Source organism: Pavona decussata, unplaced genomic scaffold (genome assembly GCF_977016875.1).
Source record: "Pavona decussata unplaced genomic scaffold, jaPavDecu1.1 SCAFFOLD_69, whole genome shotgun sequence".
NCBI lineage: Eukaryota > Metazoa > Cnidaria > Anthozoa > Scleractinia > Agariciidae > Pavona > Pavona decussata.
Genome location: NW_028145488.1, coordinates 2662584 through 2679925, shown reverse-complemented (window position 1 = coordinate 2679925; position 17342 = coordinate 2662584). Strand labels below are relative to the sequence as shown.

Here is a 17342-nt window from a genome sequence, read left to right as displayed (position 1 = left end):
TCTGCGCATCTGGAGATACTCGGGTTTCCTATGGGTGGTGCAAACTATTACAAGGATATTTTTGCGCGCTTCAAAACTATGCAGAGAAAGCAGAACTTAGCAAGTGATTATGGTATCCAAAAAGAAAATTGGGGTTAACCGTACATTTTTCAGAGATAATAAAGCTTCAATTTGGAAAAAAGCGCCATACATTGCTTTGTATTTTGCTGCTTTTTAAAATAATTGTTGCTTAGTTATCTCTAAAAAATGCGTGGTTACCCCCAATTTTCTTTTTGGATTTCAATAGCCGCTACCAAGATCTGCTTTTCCCGCATAGTGATAAACCGTGCAAAAATACTTCGGTATTAGGAAGCACGTGTGGTTTTCTGTCGTTAGTATTTGAAACGATACGTTGGTGGAGCCGCCAGAGAAGCTATTAGTGGTCTCTTCCTGCAAAACTCCTCAGAAGCGTACGAAAGGGCGTGGAGCATCTTAGATGAGAGGTTTGGTCACCCGTTCATCATAACAAAGGCTTACAGGGATAAGTTACAACGATGGCCGAAGATCGGTGCCAGAGATCATCAAGGCCTCAGGAAGTTCGCTGATTTCCTATCAAGCGTGCTAACCGCAATGCAAGTAGTACAGGGCCTCAATGTCCTAAGTGATTACATCGAAAATCAGAAGTTACTCGTCAAGTTACCGGACTGGTTCATCGCACGATGGAACAGAGAAGCAAATAAACACCTGAAAGAACGCAAAACGTATCCTGATTTCAAGGCATTTGTCACCTTCGTCACTTCCGAAGCCGATCTGGTGTGCAACCCAATTTCTTCCTGCAATGCTGTGAAGGAGTTAGAAATGTCGGAAAACGTGCACAAGGGGCAAAGAAACAAAGATATCAAAGGGAACAAGACTATCTTCTCCGCCAAGACAACTGAAGAAAATTCAAAAGAGCCAAAGGGAGATCTAAGACAACAGGTGGAATGCACATTCTGTAAGAAGACAGATCATCACCTAGATGCTTGTTTAAAGTTCAAGACTGAAGCACTCGAGAAAAGACTCGAGTTCGTCAAAGAAAACAGACTCTGCTTCGGATGCCTGAAGAAAGGTCAGGCGTCCAAAAATTGTCGAAAAAGATTGACTTGCTCTATGTGCAACAAGAAGCATCCCACCTGTCTCCATGAAAACCGAAGTTCCCCAGAGAAGAAAGAAGACAGAAGTGACAGTGAATCCAGGAGCGTTCCCAAGTCAACTTCGTACACTTCACAAGGTGTTTCAACTACTAGCACCTCAATGATAGTTCCTGTGTGGTTATCATCAAGCTCTAGACCTGACAAGGAACTACTGGTCTACGCTATCTTAGACACACAGAGTGACGCTACGTTCATTCTAAAGGAAACCTGTGACGAGCTTGGCGCAGAAACAGAGCCGACGAAACTTCGATTAAGCACCATCACGAGTCAAGAGTTACTCGTTAACAGCGAAAAGGTCTCAAGTCTCCAAGTAAGAGGATATAATGCCGATCTCAAGATCCCTATCCCTACAGCATATACAAGAACTGTGATTCCCACCGATGAAGGTCACATACCTACAAAATCCACTGCTAAGAGATGGGATCACCTACGAGCAATAGAAGACGACATGCAAGATTTGTTGGACTGCAACGTTGGTCTACTTATCGGATACGACTGCTCTCAAGCACTAACGCCAAGAGAAGTTATCGCTAGCAAGTCCAATGAGCCATATGGGACTCGGTTGGAGTATCGTAGGCACTGCTAACGTGAACAGTGGAAGATCCTTTTGCCACAGAGTCGCCGTAAAAGAAGTACCAGTCGTAACAATGGGGGAAGTAATACGTGTCCTGGAGTCAGACTTTCATGAGAAGAAAGATGGAAAAATGACCTCTCAAGAAGACCTGCAATTTCTAAAGATCATGGAAGAAGGCATCAAAAGAGCAGACAACGGACACTACGAGATGCCATTACCATTTAAAGAACGACCTCTACTACCTGACAATCGCTCCACTGCACTCACACGACTTGAGCACCTGAAAAGAAGATTTCTAAAAGATGTAAAGTATAAAGAAGATTATATCAAGTTCATGAACGAAATTTTAAGCAGAGGAGACGCCGAAGAAGCCCCAGCAGCTGATCGAGAAGACGTAAAGTGGTATATACCGCATCATGGTGTCTATCACCCAAAGAAAAACAAAATCAGAGTGGTGTTTGACTGTTCAGCGAAGTGCAAGGGAACTTCTCTGAACGATCACTTGCTCAGCGGACCCGACCTGACCAATAATTTGATCGGTGTTCTGTGCAGGTTCAGAAGATATCCCTACGCCATAACTTATGACGTGGAGAAAATGTTCCATCAGTTCGTCGTACACAAAGAAGACAGAGATTACCTTCGATTTCTCTGGTGGCCAAACGGCGACGTCAGCCAAGAACCCAAAGAGCACAGAATGAAAGTGCATCTGTTTGGTGCGACCTCATCGCCTGGTTGTGCCAGTTACGCCTTCAAGTACATGGCGAATCAAGAGAAAGAAGTGCACCCTGCAGCAGCCCAGTTCATGACGCATGATTTCTACGTAGATGACGGACTAGCCAGTGTACAATCTGTGGAGCAAGCAAAAGGTCTTATCCAAGGCGCTCGAGAAATTTGTAAAAGTGGCGGCCTTCGTCTACACAAGTTCGTCTCAAACGATCATTCAGTACTCGAGTCAGTACCAAAGAGTGAAAGAGCAGTTGACATCAAGTTGGATCTACCGTCAGAACAGCTCCCGATAGAAAGAGTTCTCGGTGTACAATGGTCAGTAGAGCTAGACTGCTTTGGTTTCTCCATCGTCCTGAAGGATCAACCCCTGACTAGAAGAGGTGTGTTGTCGACCGTAGCTTCCGTTTATGACCCCCTTGGATTCCTCGCCCCCTTGGTCCTAAGAGCAAAGAAGATTCTCCAAGAAGTATGTCAGAAGGGCATCAGTTGGGACGATCCAATACCCGAAGAACTCAGGCCAAGGTGGGAGCAATGGAAGATAGATCTTCTACGTTTAAAAGAGCTGAAAATACCAAGATGTTTTGAGCCAAAGATGACAGGTCAAAGAAAGACCTACGAGATACACAATTTTTCAGATGCTAGCACATTCGGATACGGACAGTGCTCATACCTGAGCGTCAAAGATGAAGACGACAACGTTAACGTTGCACTGGTAATGGGAAAATCTCGCGTCGCTCCATTGAAGATAACCACTATACCAAGACTGGAGCTTACAGCAGCGGTTGTAGCAGCAAAGATTGGCGTGATGCTAAAGGAAGAATTGAACTACGCAAGCCTTAAGCAGTACTTCTGGACAGACTCGAAAGTAGTACTTGGGTACATCAACAATGAGGCCAAGAGATTCCATACATTCGTAGCAAATAGAGTGCAGATGATAAGGTCCAACACAGATCCCAAGGACTGGCGGTACATAGACACCAAAAGCAACCCCGCTGACCATGCATCCAGGGGCCTAAGCGTTCAAGAGTTAATAAAGTCTAATTGGTTCAGTGGACCAGCCTTTCTGTGGGAGAAAGAAATTTCATTCGGTGAAGAAAGAATTCCTGCCATTCAGATTGGGGACCCAGAAGTTAGATCCACCGTCCTCGCAACTACAACCAAAGGTTCATTTAGCCTCGTCGACTGTATGACAAGATTCTCCGACTGGGCCAAGGCAGTAGGAGTAGTTTCATACCTAAAGAGACTCTCAAACAAGAACAAGCCAAAAACAGTTATCACATCGGTGGCTGAACGACAAGAAGCTGAAATACTCATCTTCAAGGAGGTGCAACGCACAGCTTTCGAGGATGAGATAAGAAGACTCAGCAACCAAGGAGAAAACTGCAAGCTCATAAAGAATAGTCCTCTCCTGAAGTTAGATCCCTTTCTTGACGATCATGGCTTGCTGCGAGTTGGAGGAAGACTTGAAAAATCCACTTTGCCGTTTGAATTGAAGCACCCGATCATCTTACCAAGAAGTTCTCACATCACCGACCTGGTAATTGGTCATTTTCACAAGAAGGTGAGACATCAAGGAAAAGGAATGACTATGAATGAGATTCGTTCTAATGGACTATGGGTCCTAGGTCTTTCCGCCGCAGTATCCTCACACATCCATAAATGTGTGCGATGTAGACGACAAAGGAGATCAACTGAAGGTCAGAAGATGGCTGTTCTCCCCCAAGAAAGAGTAGAGTCCACTCCTCCGTTTACGTATTGTGGGATGGATTGTTTTGGTCCGTTTATCGTCAAAGAAGGACGCAAAGATTTGAAGAGATATGGAGTGATATTCACTTGCATGAGCTCTCGCGCAGTACACATAGAAGAGTTGGATGACATGACAACCGATGCCTTCATAAATGCATTAAGATGCTTCATCGCCATCCGAGGACCTGTTCAGCAGCTAAGGTCTGATCAAGGATCAAACTTTGTAGGAGCAAGAAACGAACTGGCAAGTGCCCTAAAGGAGATGAACGGCGATAAGATTCAATCATATCTCACGAAGAATCGCTGTGATTTCGTCATGAATGTTCCGTATTCAAGTCATCGGGGAGGAGTATGGGAAAGGCAAATAAGGACAACCAGAAGCATCCTCAATGATATTCTCACAGATTTCAAGGGAAGACTTGACACGTCATCTCTTCGCACCTTTTTCTATGAAGTTATGGCGATCATCAACAGCCGCCCATTGACCTGCCAAACCCTGAATGACCCCAAGAGTTTAGAGCCTCTAACTCCAAGTCATCTGTTGACCATGAAGAACACGTTAATCTCCCCACCACCAGGAAATTTCGTCCAAGAAGATATCTACGCCCGAAAGCGATGGCGAAAGGTACAATATCTTGCAGAGCAGTTTTGGGGTAGATGGCGAAAGGAGTATCTCCTCACCTTAAATTCAAGACAAAAATGGTCAGTACCAAGAAGAAATCTGAAGATTGGAGATATTGTAATTGTGCAACATGAAACCTCACGAAATGAGTGGCCCCTTGGCAAGATTATGGAGACAACGCTAGATACGGATGGTCTCGTTCGCTCGGTCAGAATCAAGCTGGGAGTTAAGGGTACCGAGAATGAGAGAAACAATTCCCAATCATCCATCATCGAAAGGCCGATCGAGAAAGTGGTTCTTCTCTTAGAAGGAGCTGATCCAAATTAAAGTAGTTTCAAATCGTTTACAGTGACTCCTCTCTCAGTGATATCGTGAAATTATTCATGATTTTGTGAAAGTTCCCTCAGATAATCATAAATAATTTGGTGGGAGTGTAGCTACCGCAAGAAACCGTGAGAGTCACGGCATTTGTTTATATTGTTAACGTTTTATCAAGTTGTTATTTGTTTAAGAAAGGCCGGTAATTTATTTTAGGAATCGGCTTATTTAAGTAATGGTTTTCCGTAAGTAATGCTTTTAGTCTTTCGTAGAACTATCTAGAAGTTTCTAGAAAGCGCGTAATTTAAATAGCGCGCGCTCTTGTCGATCACGACACGATCACGACAGGACACGCGACAGCGCAAGTTAAGTAAAAAGTCAAACTGTTTCAGTTTTTTCGTCACAAGTCACAAGTCGTAAGCAAGTTCAAGAAGTTAGTAAAAGCCAAGTTAAGTGAAAGTTCTAAAGTACAAGAAAGCGCAAGAAAGCAATTTAAAGTTCACCAAGCTACAGTAGAAACTATCGTTCCAGTTATTCGAAGGCAGCACCAAGGTAAATATTTTCGCTGCTTTTGTTATTACGAGTTAATGTTTCAATTAGCGTACGCGTACTTAGCGACGCTTGTAACTTAAGTTTTGCTACTTTGGATTGTTTTCTTATTTTCATTTATATTAACGCAAGTCAATGTCACTGTACTTAGCGTTTTCATTTAATTGTTTTTATCCATTTGCGTAAATTGTAATTTTTACCTTTTGTTTAGCGTAACAATTATTTTTCATCCGCGTAATCTTGTACAGTTGAGTAATTTGTAAACATTTTAATCTTTAGTTCTCACGGTGTTGAGAGACAAGTTCAACCTTATTAAAGTCTGGAAACATCAGTAAAAGAGACTGTGTTCTTTGCGAATCGCTGGAGCGACAACGGGACAGAATACATATTTCAGATATTTTCAGGATACATGTGTAGCGTAAGAATTATGTCCATAAAACAAAACAATTGAAAGAAAATTTCTTTCACGAAGTAAGTATTACGAACCGAATTTATACAACAAGTACGAAAGGCACGAGAATTCCAATTTCCCTTTTTCGTAAGTCCATTGTCCCGACTTTGCAATCCTTCAAATTTCTGGTCACTTCCATATTTGGAAAACGAAACCAATCCAGTAAGAAAACCCTTCTTCATCAAAGCGTGCATTCAGTGAAGGATTAAGCGAAGAAGCTTTTCTTCTGCCTTCTCGTGTTAAAACTCATTGACTCGTACTTTCGCTATTACTATTGCAATCATGGGGTGAGAAAACCTTTTTTACCGAGATTGTTAACATGTAGCGAGTCGAATCAACTTCATGGAGCTTAGCTGTGGGCAAAATTTCTCCGTGGATCGTGAAGCTGATCGTTTGGCAAATTTATCGAAGGTAAGCGTACGACAAAGTGGATATAGCATGGATAGTTTGCTCTATTTAGCTTTGTTTTTAACTTTCAAACAACTCTCGATTCAATATCCACTTCAATCTGTCAATGAAGATGGGTCTAGATCTTAGCGCTTTGTAAAAGCTCGAGATCATGCAAGCTTCGATTCGCTGTGGGATTGTTGCTTGAACTTGATAATCTTACTGTTAACTTAACGAACACGTTTTACATTGCTATTAACTGCTTCTTTGGATAAAGTTTAACTTGAGGTACCTCCGTGACTCTGATAAACGAGGTTCGCATTAAAAATTATGAGGCACGCTATGTCGATAGACACATGCAAATTAAGCTTCAGCTTAATTTTATTGAAATTTGGCGGAAGCAAGTCTTGTTGAGTCACAGTTTCCGCGGAATGCTAACATTAACTTCAAGTCTACCTTTCTATCAAATGTTTAGGTGTAAGCTGATCAAAAGGTTCATCATTTCATCTTGGTTTGTCATTTTTGGTGACGCAGATACAGACCCCACTCTGATCTGCATAGCTAGTCACGCATGGCGTAGCCGAAAACGATGACCGAAGCACGAAGCACCCCAAAACTCGAAAAAGAAGCACCAAAGGTCGAAAATGAAGCACCCTAAAACTAAAAACGAAGCACTCCAGGTCGAAAACGAAGCACCCTATTTTCAATCAATACAATCACTTCAACAGAGGCGAAAAACCAAATTTATGTTGATTAGAAAGATAGATAGATTGTTGTTGTTTATGTTAAGGGCAATTTAGACGGTACGATTTTGCCTACGATTCGTCGCATGCGACACGCTTACGCCATGCCTACAACACGAATCGCATTGTGTAAATCAACCTACAACATCCTTACAACAGACGCACACAACACGAAAAATGTCGTAGGTTTTAAAATCCTACGACAATCGTAGAGAAAGGCGATGTTGAGTGGCGAGAGTTGTGGACGATTTTTACATGACACAAGCAGCGCGCGCTCTAGAAATCGCATGCGACAAATCGTAGACAAAATCGTACCGTCTAAATCGTCCTTTAAGATGTTCCCCTTGAGGAATGTCTTGTTCACGATTTCTCTCTGATAATTCATAGTTGCTTAAGTAACCGAAGAAATGTATGTCAAGCTCGAGTAATTTGCATATGTGGTTGTTAAGCTGGGTAAAACTTAAGCAATTTTTTTTACAAATGATCTACCGTAATTGTTGTCAGTGATTTGAGAAATATGATTTTGAAATAAACACCGCCCTTGAATAAACTGGCCACATCGGACATCCTGAATCAAGAAAATAAGGTGGAAAAAAGGAAATGCCACTTTGAAGTGTTACCTTTAATTTGGTCAGGGCTGCGGAAATTCATTTTCAATACCTTGCAGTTGGATAGTTTTGGGTAGCACTCTAGCCGTTATCGTGCTTAATTCGTGACTAAACTGCGACCCTGAATGAAACAAAACAAAACCCTAAGTCGTCCTTAAAAATAAAAACTGAGTGCTTCGTTTTCGACCTAGAGTGCTTTGTTTTCAACCAAGTGCTTCGTTTTTGAGTTTAAGGGTGCTTCGTTTTTTACCTAAGTGCTTAGTTTTCATCTTAGGGTGCTTTGTTTTCAAGTTTTGGGGGTGCTTCATGCTTCAGTCTTCGTTTTCGAGACCACCTGGCCTAGCCTGCCTAATAAGTCTCAAAGGCGCGTTCGATTCTATGCACGTAAATTATTCATTATCATCCATAAGGATGGATGTGAATACTTTTGGTCAATTTTGTTTTTTGGTCTGAAAGGCACTGACTGGGGTAAAAGCAAGACTCAATTAAATTATACATAATCTTAAAGGATTTTTTTTTATAAGTGTAGATACGTCATTTTCAGGAAAATCTTAATTTCTAGAGTGAAAAAGTTAGGGTTGACTTATATACCAGTTCAACTTTATACACAGTCTGGAAAATACGGTATTCTTAAACTTAGAAGGACCTTTCTGAAAACCACTTTTAGGAGTGATTGATAGTTTCCTAATGAAAGATTATTATTATAACCACTTGTTTGCAGTCATCTCTCGTATTCTTAATTCATACTACATGTACTGTGGCATTGCCTTGTAATGCAAATCTATAACAAGAGAGATAAGCTACATGTAGATTGAGTTCAGTTGACATCTGATCTGTGTGGGGAAGATCATGGTTTTCAATTACCACACAGCATATTCTCAAATATTTTCACTGTAATCCAATATTTGTGGTCAACTGAATAGTTCTGTTCTCCCCATATTCCTTATCGTGCTTGTTGGGAGAATTTGTTTAGATCTTTGGTGATCATTTCCTCTATTCCCATTACATGAATGTTTAATCAAGCAGTGATAATAAGGAGATATTAGATGCACATCTTTTATGCCCTTTACCTACATGTATGTAGGTACCGGCCAGTTTGCTGATTTTTATCGTAAAGTAAAAAAGGACTCTCATTTTAAGGAACTTGATTTTAGCGCACAGTCGGCCCAGTCGCTGTCGCTGTCGCAGTCCCAGGCACTACCAAGATTTCATATGCTACTGAATATTTTACATTTTATGCCTTAATTGCTGTAGTCAATTGTTTTGTGTTCTGTATGTAATGTTATCACCATTTTAATATAGTTTTATACTGTAATCAGTTACTTTCACACGACCCCACAAGCTCTGAGCTTTAAACCCCATCATGTTTAAATAAAGGATATATATGTATGTAGGTATGTGTGAGGTCTTAAAGGGGAAGTGTCATGGTGTTTTTGGCCTCTTTTCTTAAAAATGGTGAAAATAAGACCTTAACTTAGCTACAAAATAATTCAAGAACAACAAGAGGAAAGAAATAAACTCTATTCTTGAAAGGAACATCTCTTGATCTGTTCTAGCGCATTTTGGACACAAAAATGTGCGAACTTGAAAAAGATTAGCTTAACGTTTTGCAAGTATCAATCCATTCTGACTTACTCTGTGTCTAACTAGAGGCATGCACTAATCAACAGTTTTGTTTCATTGGGTGATAATTTATAACAAAACTAGACAATTATTTTCTTGTTTCTGTAGACAGACAAACATTTTTGGGTTTTCAAATGACATCAAATTCTCGTGATACTTCCCATTTAAAAGACAGAGAAGTCACTAGCATTAAATTAGTTGATCACTTACAAGAGATTGTAAATTACATGCTGTGTGCACCTGAGTACCATGGTTAGGTTACATGGGCTCTATAAGATGACATCATGAAGGGAAATTGTCCCTTAAAGTACAATGATGGCCACTCAGGGAAGTTTAGCTGTACTGGGTACTTGCTGTGACTATATGATAAGAAATTTATTTTTGAGACAAAACTTTAAATAAATATACTATAACAGTCAATCCGTGTCATGCGTGACCGGTATTGTTGAAATTTGAATGGAGTTTTGGAATTTACAGTACATGTCAGTTTTAAACATCGCCAATGAGATTCAAGAGTTTCCGTAGAAATTTTCCTATTTTATTGACAGTATTAAAGCTATGAATTTTTCTAGACGGCATAAAGAAGTCTGAACCTTTTCTTTTTCAGCTAATGCTTCTTTTTTGGAAAGATTTCCAGAGAAATGTTTAACATCACATTCAAATGCTGGACATAACCAAGAGGAGTTCAAAATAATGTTCTCGTAGATTGGCTGTAATGATTGATTTGAGAAACCTCTGCTCATTTCAAATTGCCATCCCAAGTTTGACAACAGCCTAGCTATGAACTAACATTTCTTTGTTTGAGTTTGTTCTTCTCTTGATTTTTTTAAGCAAAAGTCCAGTGCATCTGTCTGTTCATGAATATGTTAAAGTGTTGGTTCAAGATGTACGTGTGTACTTGGAGCCTTGGAGGAGCTGGATTTGGTAAGTTACAACATTGATATCAGCAATTTCTCTGACTATCAACTGACAGTGATATGTGATACATAGACCCCAAGTTTGAGAACCTGAAATGCTGGTCATATGTGTTGTTAAGAGCTCTGCAGGCGCTAGCAGCGAGCGCCGAAGGCACAAGCTTCTAGCTCTGTCTTTTCTCGGTGAATATAAGAGATCCTCCTTTGGTGGTTTCCTGCAACCTGGTTTGTCTATAGCTAACAGCTCTTATATATTGAACAACCCATTAGTGACCCAGTGTCTGATAGAGACTACCGGTATTCTGGTACTCCAAAAAATTTAATGGTAAAATCTGATGAGCTTATCAGGCATGTCAAGAGAAACCATTTTAAAGCTAGACCAACATGTGCTCAGACCTAAATCTCCTCTTGTAAAATATTAATATTTGAATATACTGGCTGTCTTAATCCATAGCCCCCAAATTTGAGAACCTGAAATGCTGGTCATATGTGTTGTTAAGAGCACCCCAGGCACTAGCAGCGAGCGCGGAAGGTGCAAGCTAGGGGGGTCTGGGGGCATGCCCCCCCAGAAATTTTTTAAAATTAGGGTCTCTAAAATGGCCATTTCGTGCAATTCGTGTAGTTTTTCAACATGTTTTACAAGCCATTTACTTGTTATTTGTAGGAATCACGGCATGAAAATTAAGATTTTTTTAGGAATTGGCTGATTTTATCAAAAATTCAGAGCTTGAACACAAATGCGGGTTTTTACTCAGTTGCGGTGGGTCAGCTGGTTTAAACGTTCAAATGCAGGCCAGACCCGCCTGGCTCGGGTCACTTGGGGTCTATGGTGATAGCAATATATTTACTGTGAGTTCAATGTTATTGTAAGGATGATAGGGAAGCCTGTACAACTATATACAAGCAAAGCATTTGACCTTGCATTTGTGATATGAGTTAAGAAGAAACTAAAGTTAACAATTGCATTACTAAGTGGAGGTTGGATGCCTGAGACATCCAGGAAATTCCACTGTTGGCAGCTAGCTCCTAGATAAAGAGCGAGCTCCCATGGCTGGAAAATCCTGGCAACACAGCCATGAGCCCCCAATATTATTTTAATTAACTAAAATAAAATCATTATTATATTGTTATTATATTTCCTATTTTAATTTTGATTGATTAACTGTTTGATGGATTGTTAAGTTACTTAATTCCCTTCTCTTATAGGAAGTGAGTGTTTTTAACAATGACATCGAGAACTGAAGACGGCACCAGTGACCCACCAGAGGTGGATGTTCCTCTCCTAAAGAACAAGAATCTTCTCAAGAGATCAGTGGATTGGCAACTTGTGCAACTCCCCATCTATTTTTTGTTACTAACAGTGACAGACTGTGCATTTTTAGCTTGCCTTTCTTATTTGAATCCTGGTTTCTTTAAAAGTTATCACAAAACACTTAGTCTTGTGTACTTTGGAGATATTGGTGGTGATGAGATGAGGCAGAAAATTGCAGTAATTAAATGCGATGAGGGTTCTGATCGTTTGGCAAATTTATCGAAGGTAAGCGTACGACAAAGTGGATATAGCATGGATAGTTTGCTCTATTTAGCTTTGTTTTTAACTTTCAAACAACTCTTGATTCAATATCCACTTCAATCTGTCAATGAAGATGGGTCTAGATCTTAGCGCTTTGTAAAAGCTCGAGATCATGCAAGCTTCGATTCGCTGTGGGATTGTTGCTTGAACTTGATAATCTTACTGTTAACTTAACGAACACGTTTTACATTGCTATTAACTGCTTCTTTGGATAAAGTTTAACTTGAGGTACCTCCGTGACTCTGATAAACGAGGTTCGCATTAAAAATTATGAGGCACGCTATGTCGATAGACACATGCAAATTAAGCTTCAGCTTAATTTTATTGAAATTTGGCGGAAGCAAGTCTTGTTGAGTCACAGTTTCCGCGGAATGCTAACATTAACTTCAAGTCTACCTTTCTATCAAATGTTTAGGTGTAAGCTGATCAAAAGGTTCATCATTTCATCTTGGTTTGTCATTTTTGGTGACGCAGATACAGACCCCACTCTGATCTGCATAGCTAGTCACGCATGGCGTAGCCGAAAACGATGACCGAAGCACGAAGCACCCCAAAACTCGAAAAAGAAGCACCAAAGGTCGAAAATGAAGCACCCTAAAACTAAAAACGAAGCACTCCAGGTCGAAAACGAAGCACCCTATTTTCAATCAATACAATCACTTCAACAGAGGCGAAAAACCAAATTTATGTTGATTAGAAAGATAGATAGATTGTTGTTGTTTATGTTAAGGGCAATTTAGACGGTACGATTTTGCCTACGATTCGTCGCATGCGACACGCTTACGCCATGCCTACAACACGAATCGCATTGTGTAAATCAACCTACAACATCCTTACAACAGACGCACACAACACGAAAAATGTCGTAGGTTTTAAAATCCTACGACAATCGTAGAGAAAGGCGATGTTGAGTGGCGAGAGTTGTGGACGATTTTTACATGACACAAGCAGCGCGCGCTCTAGAAATCGCATGCGACAAATCGTAGACAAAATCGTACCGTCTAAATCGTCCTTTAAGATGTTCCCCTTGAGGAATGTCTTGTTCACGATTTCTCTCTGATAATTCATAGTTGCTTAAGTAACCGAAGAAATGTATGTCAAGCTCGAGTAATTTGCATAATTATGTGGTTGTTAAGCTGGGTAAAACTAATAAGCAATTTTTTTTACAAATGATCTACCGTAATTGTTGTCAGTGATTTGAGAAATATGATTTTGAAATAAACACCGCCCTTGAATAAACTGGCCACATCGGACATCCTGAATCAAGAAAATAAGGTGGAAAAAAGGAAATGCCACTTTGAAGTGTTACCTTTAATTCGGTCAGGGCTGCGGAAATTCATTTTCAATACCTTGCAGTTGGATAGTTTTGGGTAGCACTCTAGCCGTTATCGTGCTTAATTCGTGACTAAACTGCGACCCTGAATGAAACAAAACAAAACCCTAAGTCGTCCTTAAAAATAAAAACTGAGTGCTTCGTTTTCGACCTAGAGTGCTTTGTTTTCAACCAAGTGCTTCGTTTTTGAGTTTAAGGGTGCTTCGTTTTTTACCTAAGTGCTTAGTTTTCATCTTAGGGTGCTTTGTTTTCAAGTTTTGGGGGTGCTTCATGCTTCAGTCTTCGTTTTCGAGACCACCTGGCCTAGCCTGCCTAATAAGTCTCAAAGGCGCGTTCGATTCTATGCACGTAAATTATTCATTATCATCCATAAGGATGGATGTGAATACTTTTGGTCAATTTTGTTTTTTGGTCTGAAAGGCACTGACTGGGGTAAAAGCAAGACTCAATTAAATTATACATAATCTTAAAGGATTTTTTTTTATAAGTGTAGATACGTCATTTTCAGGAAAATCTTAATTTCTAGAGTGAAAAAGTTAGGGTTGACTTATATACCAGTTCAACTTTATACACAGTCTGGAAAATACGGTATTCTTAAACTTAGAAGGACCTTTCTGAAAACCACTTTTAGGAGTGATTGATAGTTTCCTAATGAAAGATTATTATTATAACCACTTGTTTGCAGTCATCTCTCGTATTCTTAATTCATACTACATGTACTGTGGCATTGCCTTGTAATGCAAATCTATAACAAGAGAGATAAGCTACATGTAGATTGAGTTCAGTTGACATCTGATCTGTGTGGGGAAGATCATGGTTTTCAATTACCACACAGCATATTCTCAAATATTTTCACTGTAATCCAATATTTGTGGTCAACTGAATAGTTCTGTTCTCCCCATATTTCTTATCGTGCTTGTTGGGAGAATTTGTTTAGATCTTTGGTGATCATTTCCTCTATTCCCATTACATGAATGTTTAATCAAGCAGTGATAATAAGGAGATATTAGATGCACATCTTTTATGCCCTTTACCTACATGTATGTAGGTACCGGCCAGTTTGCTGATTTTTATCGTAAAGTAAAAAAGGACTCTCATTTTAAGGAACTTGATTTTAGCGCACAGTCGGCCCAGTCGCTGTCGCTGTCGCAGTCCCAGGCACTACCAAGATTTCATATGCTACTGAATATTTTACATTTTATGCCTTAATTGCTGTAGTCAATTGTTTTGTGTTCTGTATGTAATGTTATCACCATTTTAATATAGTTTTATACTGTAATCAGTTACTTTCACACGACCCCACAAGCTCTGAGCTTTAAACCCCATCATGTTTAAATAAAGGATATATATGTATGTAGGTATGTGTGAGGTCTTAAAGGGGAAGTGTCATGGTGTTTTTGGCCTCTTTTCTTAAAAATGGTGAAAATAAGACCTTAACTTAGCTACAAAATAATTCAAGAACAACAAGAGGAAAGAAATAAACTCTATTCTTGAAAGGAACATCTCTTGATCTGTTCTAGCGCATTTTGGACACAAAAATGTGCGAACTTGAAAAAGATTAGCTTAACGTTTTGCAAGTATCAATCCATTCTGACTTACTCTGTGTCTAACTAGAGGCATGCACTAATCAACAGTTTTGTTTCATTGGGTGATAATTTATAACAAAACTAGACAATTATTTTCTTGTTTCTGTAGACAGACAAACATTTTTGGGTTTTCAAATGACATCAAATTCTCGTGATACTTCCCATTTAAAAGACAGAGAAGTCACTAGCATTAAATTAGTTGATCACTTACAAGAGATTGTAAATTACATGCTGTGTGCACCTGAGTACCATGGTTAGGTTACATGGGCTCTATAAGATGACATCATGAAGGGAAATTGTCCCTTAAAGTACAATGATGGCCACTCAGGGAAGTTTAGCTGTACTGGGTACTTGCTGTGACTATATGATAAGAAATTTATTTTTGAGACAAAACTTTAAATAAATATACTATAACAGTCAATCCGTGTCATGCGTGACCGGTATTGTTGAAATTTGAATGGAGTTTTGGAATTTACAGTACATGTCAGTTTTAAACATCGCCAATGAGATTCAAGAGTTTCCGTAGAAATTTTCCTATTTTATTGACAGTATTAAAGCTATGAATTTTTCTAGACGGCATAAAGAAGTCTGAACCTTTTCTTTTTCAGCTAATGCTTCTTTTTTGGAAAGATTTCCAGAGAAATGTTTAACATCACATTCAAATGCTGGACATAACCAAGAGGAGTTCAAAATAATGTTCTCGTAGATTGGCTGTAATGATTGATTTGAGAAACCTCTGCTCATTTCAAATTGCCATCCCAAGTTTGACAACAGCCTAGCTATGAACTAACATTTCTTTGTTTGAGTTTGTTCTTCTCTTGATTTTTTTAAGCAAAAGTCCAGTGCATCTGTCTGTTCATGAATATGTTAAAGTGTTGGTTCAAGATGTACGTGTGTACTTGGAGCCTTGGAGGAGCTGGATTTGGTAAGTTACAACATTGATATCAGCAATTTCTCTGACTATCAACTGACAGTGATATGTGATACATAGACCCCAAGTTTGAGAACCTGAAATGCTGGTCATATGTGTTGTTAAGAGCTCTGCAGGCGCTAGCAGCGAGCGCCGAAGGCACAAGCTTCTAGCTCTGTCTTTTCTCGGTGAATATAAGAGATCCTCCTTTGGTGGTTTCCTGCAACCTGGTTTGTCTATAGCTAACAGCTCTTATATATTGAACAACCCATTAGTGACCCAGTGTCTGATAGAGACTACCGGTATTCTGGTACTCCAAAAAATTTAATGGTAAAATCTGATGAGCTTATCAGGCATGTCAAGAGAAACCATTTTAAAGCTAGACCAACATGTGCTCAGACCTAAATCTCCTCTTGTAAAATATTAATATTTGAATATACTGGCTGTCTTAATCCATAGCCCCCAAATTTGAGAACCTGAAATGCTGGTCATATGTGTTGTTAAGAGCACCCCAGGCACTAGCAGCGAGCGCGGAAGGTGCAAGCTAGGGGGGTCTGGGGGCATGCCCCCCCAGAAATTTTTTAAAATTAGGGTCTCTAAAATGGCCATTTCGTGCAATTCGTGTAGTTTTTCAACATGTTTTACAAGCCATTTACTTGTTATTTGTAGGAATCACGGCATGAAAATTAAGATTTTTTTAGGAATTGGCTGATTTTATCAAAAATTCAGAGCTTGAACACAAATGCGGGTTTTTACTCAGTTGCGGTGGGTCAGCTGGTTTAAACGTTCAAATGCAGGCCAGACCCGCCTGGCTCGGGTCACTTGGGGTCTATGGTGATAGCAATATATTTACTGTGAGTTCAATGTTATTGTAAGGATGATAGGGAAGCCTGTACAACTATATACAAGCAAAGCATTTGACCTTGCATTTGTGATATGAGTTAAGAAGAAACTAAAGTTAACAATTGCATTACTAAGTGGAGGTTGGATGCCTGAGACATCCAGGAAATTCCACTGTTGGCAGCTAGCTCCTAGATAAAGAGCGAGCTCCCATGGCTGGAAAATCCTGGCAACACAGCCATGAGCCCCCAATATTATTTTAATTAACTAAAATAAAATCATTATTATATTGTTATTATATTTCCTATTTTAATTTTGATTGATTAACTGTTTGATGGATTGTTAAGTTACTTAATTCCCTTCTCTTATAGGAAGTGAGTGTTTTTAACAATGACATCGAGAACTGAAGACGGCACCAGTGACCCACCAGAGGTGGATGTTCCTCTCCTAAAGAACAAGAATCTTCTCAAGAGATCAGTGGATTGGCAACTTGTGCAACTCCCCATCTATTTTTTGTTACTAACAGTGACAGACTGTGCATTTTTAGCTTGCCTTTCTTATTTGAATCCTGGTTTCTTTAAAAGTTATCACAAAACACTTAGTCTTGTGTACTTTGGAGATATTGGTGGTGATGAGATGAGGCAGAAAATTGCAGTAATTAAATGCG

The 17342-nt window shown here is 39.6% G+C and overlaps 2 protein-coding genes across 2 annotated transcripts in view; both read left to right on the top strand.

Moving 5' to 3' along the window:
* The first annotated feature begins 1737 nt into the window (after window positions 1-1737).
* On the top strand, window positions 1738-6044 carry LOC146477774 (uncharacterized). The gene is made up of 2 exons (XM_085113170.1): window positions 1738-5710; window positions 5987-6044. Exon 1 carries the CDS (start codon window positions 1820-1822, stop codon window positions 5165-5167), a length of 3348 nt encoding a protein of 1115 aa, XP_084969296.1. The 5' UTR covers window positions 1738-1819; the 3' UTR covers window positions 5168-5710; window positions 5987-6044.
* A 319-nt stretch (window positions 6045-6363) lies between these two features.
* The window catches only part of LOC146477770 (uncharacterized), a 96693-nt gene continuing 85714 nt past the window's right edge, over window positions 6364-17342 (top strand). The window contains exon 1 of the mRNA XM_085113067.1: window positions 6364-6569. The gene's annotated coding sequence lies outside the window, so the exon portion shown is untranslated. The remainder of the gene's footprint in view (window positions 6570-17342) is intronic.

Excerpts from the sequence above, each read along its gene's own strand:
- LOC146477774 (XM_085113170.1), top strand. The coding sequence starts at position 1,820 with ATGGGGGAAGTAATACGTGTCCTGGAGTCAGACTTTCATGAGAAGAAA.